General features: G+C 34.3%; 2 protein-coding genes across 2 annotated transcripts; one reads left to right on the top strand and one right to left on the bottom strand.

Moving 5' to 3' along the window:
- The first annotated feature begins 2,109 nt into the window (after positions 1 to 2,109).
- LOC139857866 (glucose-1-phosphate adenylyltransferase large subunit 1-like) lies at positions 2,110 to 5,883 on the top strand. The gene is made up of 12 exons (XM_071846711.1): positions 2,110 to 2,528; positions 2,641 to 2,763; positions 3,096 to 3,269; positions 3,582 to 3,674; positions 3,758 to 3,897; positions 3,995 to 4,088; positions 4,256 to 4,441; positions 4,527 to 4,607; positions 4,708 to 4,794; positions 4,873 to 4,977; positions 5,317 to 5,423; positions 5,501 to 5,883. The coding sequence occupies exons 1-12, from the start codon at positions 2,328 to 2,330 to the stop codon at positions 5,661 to 5,663; spliced, it is 1,554 nt and encodes a 517-aa protein (XP_071702812.1). The 5' UTR covers positions 2,110 to 2,327; the 3' UTR covers positions 5,664 to 5,883.
- A 283-nt stretch (positions 5,884 to 6,166) lies between these two features.
- Positions 6,167 to 10,894, bottom strand: LOC139859368 (uncharacterized). Its single transcript, XM_071848158.1, has 7 exons — positions 10,544 to 10,894; positions 7,536 to 9,612; positions 7,384 to 7,458; positions 7,231 to 7,296; positions 7,053 to 7,142; positions 6,587 to 6,763; positions 6,167 to 6,504 (listed from the first exon to the last, which is right to left on the bottom strand). Exons 1-7 carry the CDS (start codon positions 10,858 to 10,860, stop codon positions 6,469 to 6,471), a joined length of 2,838 nt encoding a protein of 945 aa, XP_071704259.1. The 5' UTR covers positions 10,861 to 10,894; the 3' UTR covers positions 6,167 to 6,468.
- Between the last annotated feature and the right edge of the window lie 784 nt (positions 10,895 to 11,678).

Here is an 11,678-nt window from a genome sequence, read left to right as displayed (position 1 = left end):
GAATGAATGATGATGTTCAAGGCGAGGACACGAAGAGGTACCGTCCTCTCCTTCCGGCTCAGGGCATCGGCTACAACATTTGCCTTTCCAAGATGGTAACGAAGTTCGCAATCATAGTCGTTCAGCGTCTCGATCCATCGTCGCTGCCTCATGTTCAGTTGTTTCTGATCGAATATGTGCTGGAGGCTTTTGTGGTCGGTGAAGATGGTACTTTTAGTTCCATAAAGATAGTGTCTCCACAATTTGAGAGCAAAGACAACGGCTCCAAGCTCGAGGTCGTGAGTAGTGTAGTTTTGCTCGTGAATCTTTAGTTGACGAGAAGCATAGGCAATAACCTTCGATCTTTGCATCAATACGCAACCAAAACCATTTTTCGAGGCATCACAATATACGACGAAATCATCACTGCCTTCAGGAAGAGATAAGATAGGTGCGGTGGTCGATTTCTGCTTCAAGTTTTGAAATGCTGATTCGTGTTCTTTTTCCCAAACGAACTTCTTCCCTTTGTGGGTCAGCGCGGTCAAAGGACGCGCAATCAGAGAGAAACCTTCAGTAAATCTTCGGTAGTAACCGGCAAGACCTAGAAATTGGCGGATGTGAGTCGTAGTAGTGGGGGTTTCCCACTTGCTGATAGCTTCGATCTTTGCGGGATCAACTTTGATACCTTGATCACTCAAAATATGACCCAGAAATTGGACTTCCTTCAACCAAAAGTCACACTTGGAGAATTTGGCATAAAGTTGCTCTTGTCTCAAGAGTTCCAACACTAGTCGAAGATGTTGTTCATGTTCTTCTTCACTTCGGGAGTAGATGAGGATATCATCTATGAAAACGATGACGAACTTATCCAGGTATGGCTTGCATACACGATTCATGAGATCCATAAACACGGCAGGTGCGTTGGTTAAACCGAATGGCATCACGAGAAACTCATAGTGACCATAACGGGTTCTAAACGCAGTTTTCATCACATCGCTCTCCTTCACCCTCAACTGGTGATAACCTGATCGCAAATCGATCTTGGAATAAACGATGGATCCTTGCAGCTGATCGAAAAGATCGTCAATTCTGGGAAGGGGATACCGATTCTTAATCGTCAACTTGTTCAGCTCACGATAATCGATACACATGCGGAAAGATCCGTCCTTCTTACCAATAAAAGTGGTAAAGATAAACTAAAATACATCAAATTAACTATTAATTAGGAAGTCAACTCTGGAGATAAAATCAGATCTTCAAAACAAATCTTCTTAAATAATAAGCATATCTCCAGAATATTCTATGACTTTTGCTTAAAAAATCTTCATACGTTTACTCCAGTAATTCCAGAGTCTGCAACTCCAGACTCTAAATCTCCAGACTCTAAAATCTGCAAAATACTTTTGACTCATCAGATTATTATTTCTATTTTTCCCAACAGATTACCCGACCCGTATACTCGAAAAAAGACCCAATGCTATATACCCTGCCCGTAAACCCGTTTACTCGACCCTATGCTTGATTACCCGCCTGTATACCCGATCACCCCGCACGTATACCCTAAAATGACTTAAATACCCGTGGAAAAACCCGTGTATCCAATAGTTTGTAAGTAAATGGAGACCCAAATACCCATGAAGAAACATGTTTACCACCTTGTTAGTAACTAAATGAGACCCTGACATATCGGTATCCGGGTTTGAGAAGAGATTTTTTAATCGGGTTCGAGTTTAGGATTACCTAAACTCGGCCTAAACCCGGCGTGTCTCTACTCATTACCTCTATTTAATTTCTATTACACGTGTTCGGGTGATAAATCTGCAACCTTTCACAAGGGTCCAGGAGGGTTTCTCGCTCTCACTCTTCTTACTCTTTCAAACACAAGTTGGCCACTTCAACATTTTGTTTTTATTCATTTGCTCTTTTAATTATAACAACAATCCCTTTTTTAATTACGTCAAAAATTCTCTGGAAACCAAATATTTCACTAGATTTTATTCATACTTCCTTAAAAACCTTACAACAGACCATAGGTTTTGTGTGTGCTGATTTCCTTTTTTTTAGTCAAAAATTAAAAGATAAATATAATAAATATAAATAATTTCTAATTAAATAATTGTTTAATCATTGTCAAAATCACGTTCACATTTTTTAATCTCTGGTTTTCAGTTTTTCATGTAGAAGAGTTGGAAGTACGATAATATACATAAAGCATTAGATTAATGTGTACGCATTGCTTATGATTTGGGTTAAATGCCATTGAGATCTTCAATAAAAGGAAGCTTTTTGGCTTTTTGAATCTTGGGGTTCAGACTTATTGATCTTTTAAAGAAGATACTGATAAAAAGATGGATTCTTTCTGTGTTACTTTAAACCCTAATGTGCATGTTCAAAAGGGTTCTGATTGTGCTCAAAATGGGTTTTGGGGAAAGAAGATTAGTCATCACTCATCTAATTTGTGTAAAAATTCAAGAATTGAAAGCAAAAGAATCAAGAAACTTGGTGTCACTCATTCTGTTCTTAAATCACCAGTTGATGAACAGATATTGGTAAGTAGTACTGTAAAGCATATGAATTTCATATGATTAAAACATTTATGTTGATTTTATCTTAGTTTCTTGAGTTGGTTATAATAAAGTTTTGATTTTTATTTGATTTCAGACCTTTGAAACTCCATTCTTTGATGAGAAAAAAGTAGACCCAAAAACAGTAGCTTCCATTATCTTGGGTGGAGGTGCAGGAACAAGACTCTTTCCTCTTACTAGCAAAAGAGCTAAACCAGCTGTAAGTGAAATCTTGCTAAATTTATATGGTGTTTACTGTTTAGACATGCAATTAATTTAAATTTAAATACAGTATATTAAATTAATAGATATTCTAAAATTCTGATTTGAAAAGGTGATTTGATTTTTATACTGTTATAGTAAGCATATCTGCTTAATAGTTTAATCAATTGATTACTAACTACTTTATTATCAGACTGCAATTAAAATGTACAAAACATATATCCAAACATGTCTTTAGATTGTGATCCAGTTATTGAATCTAATACATGTTATAATTAAACAAGTATATGAGTGATTGAAATAGTGGATTGATATGTGGATATAATGCAGGTTCCAATTGGTGGATGTTACAGGCTAATTGATGTTCCAATGAGTAATTGTATTAACAGTGGCATAAGGAAGATCTTCATTTTAACACAATTTAATTCGTTTTCGCTCAATCGTCATTTGGCTCGAACTTATAACTTTGGAAATGGCATGAGTTTTGGGGATGGATTTGTGGAGGTATGACATATCTTTTCCCTTTATCTAATGAGTTATTTTGTGCTTGAATACTCCTAAATACTAATGATCCTGTGTCATCAAGTATTCAATAGTTGTTTTAACTTTCAATAATGATTAATGAGATCTCAGTTTTCCAATTTTGGGATTATTTTTAAAAAAGTTCTATCATAAATGTCGCTGCCATTTGCTTTTTGGTTTTAAATTTCTTAAGCATGATATTGGTGGTAAATGCTAAAATTTTCAAACTTTTGGCTTAAAGTATGAAAATTGTTCCGTTTTGTGACTAAATGTTTAAAATTATATATGGATCAGGTTCTTGCAGCTACTCAAACACCCGGTGAAGCGGGGAAAAAGTGGTTTCAAGGAACAGCAGATGCTGTTCGACAATTTATATGGTTATTTGAGGTAATCATATATCATATATTGTTGATGTTATTATTTTGTATCATAATCTAATTAGTTACATGGTCCCGTGTGACTTACTATAGGATGCTAAGAACAAGAATGTCGAATATATTTTAATACTATCGGGTGACCATCTATATCGGATGGACTATATGGACTTTGTTCAAAAACATGTCGACACAAATGCTGATATAACGGTTTCTTGTATTCCCATGGATGATAGGTACGGTTTTGGCTAGATTTTGTCCTTTTTTCTTTATAGTATGAAATCTGCTCGGTTTTTATTGTCGTCGGGCTAACTTTTCTTGATCTTTCTGAAGCCGGGCATCTGACTATGGACTGATGAAGATTGACCAAACAGGACGAATAGTCCATTTCGCTGAAAAACCCAAGGGCAACTTGCTAAAGTCAATGGTGAATACTCATGACACTGATCTTAGTCAACTATATTACTACTGAGTTTAATAGTCAACTATATTACTTCTCCTGCTAAAATTAGAATACTTTTTTCATAAAGTTTGTAACTTTAAAGGTAAATCTTATCTTGTCTAATAAATTTCTTTTTAATATTGCATTTTTAGCAAGTTGACACCACTCTTCTTGGATTATCGAACCACGAGGCGTTGAAAAATCCTTACATTGCATCGATGGGCGTGTATGTATTCCGAACAGAGGTTTTGCTAGATTTATTAAAGTCGAAGTTCCCTACATGTAACGATTTCGGCTCCGAAATCATACCTGGTGCAGTTGCAGAACACAATGTCCAAGTGAGACTTTTACCTTTCATTTTGACTTTTTGGTCAAAATACTACAAGATTATTGGGATCACTGTTTTTCTTTTTCTTTTCTTAGGCGTATCTATTCAAAGATTATTGGGAGGACATCGGTACCATAAACTCTTTCTTTGATGCCAACTTAGCCCTTACTGAACAGGTTAGTCAAATCTAATCCGACTGACCCATCTTTACTAGAGGTGTCATTTACGACCCATTTACTATTCAGTCACCAATGACCAAACTACTCGTTTTGACAGCCTCCAAAGTTTGACTTCAATGATCCGAAGACTCCGTTTTTCACATCACCAAGATTTTTGCCTCCTACTAAAGTTGAAAAATGCAGGGTATGTTGTTAGTAACCTTTTATTTGTTCTAGCTTTAAATGATTATTGCCCTTTTTATACCGAATCTTGCTTTTACAGATTGTCGATGCTATAATATCCCACGGCTGCTTCTTGCGAGATTGTAGCGTTGAACACTCTATTGTTGGTGTGCGATCTCGTCTAGACCAAGGTGTCGAGCTCAAGGTAACATTAACATGATCTAAAGTTCATCAAGATTGGAACTTTTTCTTTATGGTGTTGTTAACATGATCTAAAGTTCGTCAAGATCGAAACTTTTTTTGTTATGGTGTTGTTAACATGATCTAAAGTTGATAAAGATTGAAACTTTTTCGTTATGGTGTTGCTAACATGATCTAAAGTTGACCAAGATTGAAACTTTTTCGTTATGGTGTTGTTAACATGATCTAAAGCTCATCAAGATTGAAACTTTTTCGTTATGGTGTTGTTAACATGATCTAAAGTTGATCAAGATTGAAACTTTTTCATTATGGTGTTGTTAAATTACATATTTACCCTTCTCAGGATACCATGATGATGGGTGCCGACTACTACCAAACGGATTCGGAAGTTGCAGCACTAATAGCAACCGGAAAAGTTCCCATCGGTGTTGGTTCAAACACCAAAATCACGTAAGATTTATTTCGCTCTTCCACTTTTAAAAATTGTTAAATGACACTTGAAATCATTAATTTGTTGTTGGTTTTAGGAACTGCATAATCGATAAGAACGCCAAGATTGGAAAAGATGTGGTGATTACAAATAAAGATAACGTTGAAGAAGCAGACAGATCAGATGAAGGATTCTATATAAGATCCGGGATCACAGTCATCCTCAAGAACGCGACTATCAAAGATGGAACTATTGTGTAATAGTACATGGTAACTAAGTAGGTGTTTAATGGTTAGATCTTTCGATTACCATAAGCGTTTTGCATAGTTAACTAGTTGGCCAATAAAGAGAGAAGCATATTTTATGCTTCTTTCATGTGTAACATGCTGGTAGTTTCTTCTATTGAATGTAGCAGAGTGATATCTTTACCCTAGTCAATAAATCACTAGATGGTTTCTTATTTTGTTACTAATTTTTAACAGCTTCTTTTAATGGGTTGCGTTTGTTTGACTCTTAATTGAATACTTCATTAGCTTAATGTTGAAATGTTCAGTAATATGTGTGTTGAACCATTCAGAATTGAATTACTTTCTTAATCATTCAGCACATCAAATTTCTTTTGGTATCCTTCTTAAATCATATCCATAACGCTTGTTAAGCAATTATATTGTTTTATTTATTTATTTAAATGTTAATACGTTAATTTTTACACAATTAATAACAGAGTTCATTCATAGTATTTACCAAATAGGTTATTGTCGTTGGGAAGCAAATTTAGTTAGATTGAATTATTCAGATATTGAACCAATTCAACCAATGCTTAATCATTCTTGTTTTATCAAACACACTATCAGAACGTTACATCTAAAGACCTTTTGGCACATATTGTTCAGTGTCAAAGTCTGGGTATAATGACTTTTCACGTCGACAATCAACTTCAAATCGCGCGACACATGAGAAATCATATACCCGACTGCACGGAACTCTTTCGTTTTCATGTGATAAATTATATCATTAATTAAGTAAACCACCTTTCGAGTATAAATATTCTGCCACGTCAGCCACCTATTTTTCCTCGGAATTAAATCTATTCCATGCCGCCTGTTGACAAATACAGGTTATCAGAATCAAAGATTGATTTAAAATGGTTAGAATGAGTTTGAACTGGGGATTAAATGCATACCTTTAGAAGATCAAAAACCTTTTCACATATGTACTTGTGTTGAATGCTTGCGCCGCGTTGTTGAAGTTTATCAGGATGAACACAAAGAGTAGCTTTTCTGTAAGCTTTCTTTACAGCGTTACTGCTAATAATCTCAGTCATTGTGATCGGTTTCCAACCACTTTCAGGTCCAAGAATCTGCAAGTTCAAAAATTTAGTAAAAACCCAGGTCCGAGATGTCCAAGGTAGCAATCTGGACCCATCACCCATTTATATCTTGGGTTACTTTATCTCTATATGTGGTCATACCATATCTCAAATGGTCTAACCCAAATGACTTTACTATGGAAGTAAACATGTCAAACGGGTCATTGGTCATTCAAAATCTAGTTATGACTTGTTACTGATTGCCCATTTTCCCTCTCCGATCTAAAATTGAAATAACTAACAAGCGTAAGTTTTGGGTTAACAATAATCTTGTACATACATATTGTAGTGTCGAAAGCAATGCACGCAGGTTCTTTTCTTTCCCATTTGACCACCTTTTGATATCAGCATCAAGATTTTCTGCCAATCGCTGTGACGAAATTGTGTACGAACAAGAGTCAGAATAAAGTAAAGTATCAAAACTGGTAAACAATATCTATTTAGCCAATGATCATTACATTTCTCTCAGCTTGTTCCTTTTGAGCAAGTAAATCTCGCTTCTCTTTTTCTGCAAGCGCTTTAGCCTAAAACGAAACCAACAAACTAATGAGTAAACAATTTGGTACATAATAACAAACCAGTCATTCGCTTGAGAGAAAACCAACACATACCGCACGTTCCATGATCCTGTTGTGCTTTTCTAGTTTTGCTTTGGTTCTTAAAGCTGATTCAGATATGTTCAAATCCTGCAACAACAACAATATAACAATAATGATAATAACAATTGATATTTAAATAACAAGACTAAAGATTTGATACTTACAGAAACATTCTTCTGAGATATTGCTTTCTCTAAAGCTCGTTGTCGAGCTTCTTTAGTGGCTCTTTCTACTGCAGCTCGTTCTGCTCTAAGCTTCGAGTTTGCAGACGTTTTCTCAGAAGATGATGACGATTTATTCCCCGCGACCTTTTCTATGACATCGGCCATCATTCTTTGTCTAACTTCTTCAGTTGCTTTTTCAACAGCAGCGCGGTCACGTTCCGCTCTCTCACGCGCTTCAGCAAACGCCCGTTCACGCGCTTCATGAATCGCTCTCTCAACTGCTAATCGATTATTTTTAGCAGTCCTTTCAGCAATCCTTCTAGAATCCTCCTTTACATATACTTTGCTTGGACCAGTTTCCTCAATTTCATCAACTGCAGTTTTCTCCGTGTCATTTACGTCAGGTATTTTATTATCCGGAACTTGGATATTTGTTTCTTCCGGAATATTCTTCTGTTCGTTAGATTCTTCTTCAACTTCTAGCTGCACATCATGTACAGTACCCGAAGATGATTCAGATTGTGTATCATTTTCTTCCAATTTCACTTCATTATCATCCTCGACATCATTAGAAAACGCTTCTTCTTCATCTGATGCATCTGCTTCCTTCATTAATTCGGTTTCTTCAACTTCGGACTCACGAAAAGCTCCTGCAACTGCAACATCATCGACGTCTTGATTTGTTTCCACATCATCACTCGTATTAACAACGTTGCTTGCAACACGAATCTCATCTATACCATCAGTTTCTTCAACAACATTATCGTCAAACGATGACACCTCATCATACTCCTTTATTTCATCTGCGCGATTATGATCATCCTCTTTCCTTATTTCATAATCGTCTCGCAGATTTACTTTTTCAGTTTCTTCTACAACATTATCATCACACGATGACACCTCATCATATTCCTCCTTTATTTCATATGCGCGATTATCTTCTTGTCTTATTTCATAATCGTGTCGTATATTTACTTCAGTATCTTCTATTCCAATATCATAAGTCTGTGCCTCCTCAGCGGTTTCTTGTTTCTCATTCGATCTCTGCTCGTTATCAGGTTGACTAGACTCTCGAAAGTCTTCTTTCTCATCTTCCACATTTTGAGACACGTCAACATCCGCTATTTCATCCGGTTCATAAGCCCTTTCAACCGATTCTACAAACATGTTACTAGTTCGATAAGCATATATAACGTCTGATGACTCGGTCCTGCTTTTTTCCGTGTCAACCACTTCGAAAGATGACTTTGCACATTCATCTTTTTCAGCTGAATCAAAAGGTATAGATTCAGTTTCACACATAACTTGCGCGGGCTTCGATACAATTGTATTATTATCTTCAAATCTGTTACAACATTCATTACTTGATTCCAAAATTTTGCCATTCATTTCATCGATAACCTTTTTAGCAACAAAAAGTTTCTCACCGTCCATTAAATCTTCATAATTAACTTTATCAGCATATTTACGATTCGTTCTGACATCAGCAAGAACTTGTGATGACGTGTCAACATTCACATTCTCCATTTTACATTTCTTTGAAAAGCTTTTGAGACCTTTCTTTTTTCGGCCAACCGATTCTTTCGCAATCCGTATACTTTCTTGAGCCTTTTCTATCGCTTTTTTCAAAGCAGCTGCAGAAGCAGAAGCATCCGAATTAACAACTTCTGCATCAATATCCGTACGTGAAAATCCTCCGGGCCCACTTTCTGAAGTATCAGTTTTATACGATTCGAAATTCATTGCTGCATTGCTTCTACTATGTATCCCAAAATCAATATCAAATGTATTAGATTTTCTAACTTTAGGGACTGATACATTTTCTTTACTTGAATCTACAGTAACACGAACAGGTGACGATTTGCTGTTGTTAGCTTCCGTTTTAGGAGAAGAAACAAGAACAGGTTCATCAATGAAACGGATAAATCCGGGGGTAGCAGGTAACTGCGTGACATGTTTTGTCCCGTTTAACTCATCTTTACTTTTCGGGCTGATTTTGTTATATGACATGTTATACGTCGATTGATTAAAAGAATTATCCAAATCTTGTGAAGTTGGCTCCTTTAATGAAGGTCCCCTAAAAGCAACAAAGTTAAAGGTAAAAACTTTAAACCCGATATCAAATTAATTCGTTTAAATTTAACGAATACAAATACTGCATATCAATACAATAGCAACAACTTAAAAGACAAAACATCATAATAACTATAACTAGAAACAGATTATTTCATACCAGAAAAAACTGTAATAGATTATGAAACTTACTAAATTTGGAAAAACTTGCCCCAACTTGTTTGAGATTACATCATCATACAAGTAAAACTTGATGATATTAAATAAAAATTGTCCTAACTTAGATGTTAATCATACTAAACCTCATATTTACTTAACAGAAACTTAATATTTAACAAACCTCTTACTCAATCAAGGTACATTTTTTTGACAATATACTCATTTATTTATACTTACAAATGAGCCAAAAACATCATGTTTTTTTTACATAAACTATAAATGTTTATTATACTAATTACTATCACTAATACAAAACAATGAACATTGCCAAAACTGCCGTTTGCATAACTAACAACAACAATAAAAACAACAGAGCGCCCCTCTGTTTCAATCGAACAACAACAACGACAAAATTTTAACCTAACGCATTCGAAAACAATAACAATCTATACATAATGGATTAGTGTATTCTATAATCATTTTCTCTCTTTAAAAATCAACTTACTATTTTACCACATGTATTTTTATACTTGTAGACATATATATATATTTATATTTTCTTTTTTAAAACATAATAACAAAGTCTCTCCTAGTTTTGTTAAAAAAAATATAGAAAATGATAACCAAAAATTCCTCCAAACGCGTTAACATATAATTATAATAATTATAATTATAATTAATAATTCAAATATAATAATATGACAACTTATTTTTATTTATTATTTATTTATTTATACAAATTATTACAAGAAGACTAATATGAAATACCGTTGTACCTTTTGTCACGATTGAATAATTCATAATAAGCAATTTGTTCATCACGAAATCCGCCGAAAATATTAGAGTAATCAGGTTTCGAATGCCGCAAATTTAAATTTGAAGCATCAGATAAAGTTGAAGCATCAAGCACTGGAATTGAGCAATTGGCTTGAGAGCTACCGAATATTTCACGGTAGTCTGCAACGTCGATAGTTGAAGCTCCGGAGAACTTGTGCCGGTGGCCGGAAAAAGCGTCGGCGTAGGCGTTTTTAGCTGAGAAAGAAGTGGCATTTGAAAGTTTTCTGGAGTGAAAGGGACGTGAGAGAGACTCCATTGAATTAAATTAAAGTGTTTTTATGATTGTTTGATTTATGAGTTTTTAAATTAAGTGAAGGGTTTTGGGATTATTATTATTATTATTGCGGTTGGTTGCAGAGACGGGACAAATTAAAGGAAGAAGAAAGACAGAGAGAGACAGAGGGGCATGATTGGGATTGTAGATAATAATTATACTACTGGATTACTGGAATAGTTTATTGTTTACCAATCATTTAATAATTATTAATAATAATTATTAAATTTAAAAACACATCACATTTCACATCATTACACTACATTACATTACATATTTAAAGTAAGATTTTTCTAGCCGTATAAACCGTTTACTTTTTTCTATATTAAGTTTTGTTTTCATATAGGGTGATGATATGTTCACAACCATTTTTTACACATATATAACCAAACAAATTTTACACTGTTATACAATATAACACTGTAAAGCATATTCGTTGTGTATGTGTAAAAAATGGTTGTGTACATATCACTTCCCTTTCATTTACTTTTGAGATCAAATATCTGATTTTAAGTCGCCTATCAATTTTTAGATAAAGTAATAAAAAACATTAATCTTACTTACAGAATTAAAATTGTACATAAATAAATTAGTAAGTGAAAAGCAAATAGATCCTACATTTTATTAATTTATATAATAAACAAAAAATAAATAGATTAATATTTTAAAATATTAATTTATTAAGTAAAAAATAAACGAGATTATAAAAGTTGATTTCTTAACCTTCATTTATCACCCACCAATATATTAATCATAATTTACTGACTTATTTTTAACAAAAAAAAAAGTTCATTAGAATC

Source organism: Rutidosis leptorrhynchoides, chromosome 7 (assembly GCF_046630445.1).
Source record: "Rutidosis leptorrhynchoides isolate AG116_Rl617_1_P2 chromosome 7, CSIRO_AGI_Rlap_v1, whole genome shotgun sequence".
NCBI classification, from domain to species: Eukaryota; Viridiplantae; Streptophyta; class Magnoliopsida; order Asterales; family Asteraceae; genus Rutidosis; species Rutidosis leptorrhynchoides.
The sequence above is the reverse complement of the archived record's forward strand: the minus strand, read 5'-3'. Positions and strand labels throughout refer to the sequence as shown.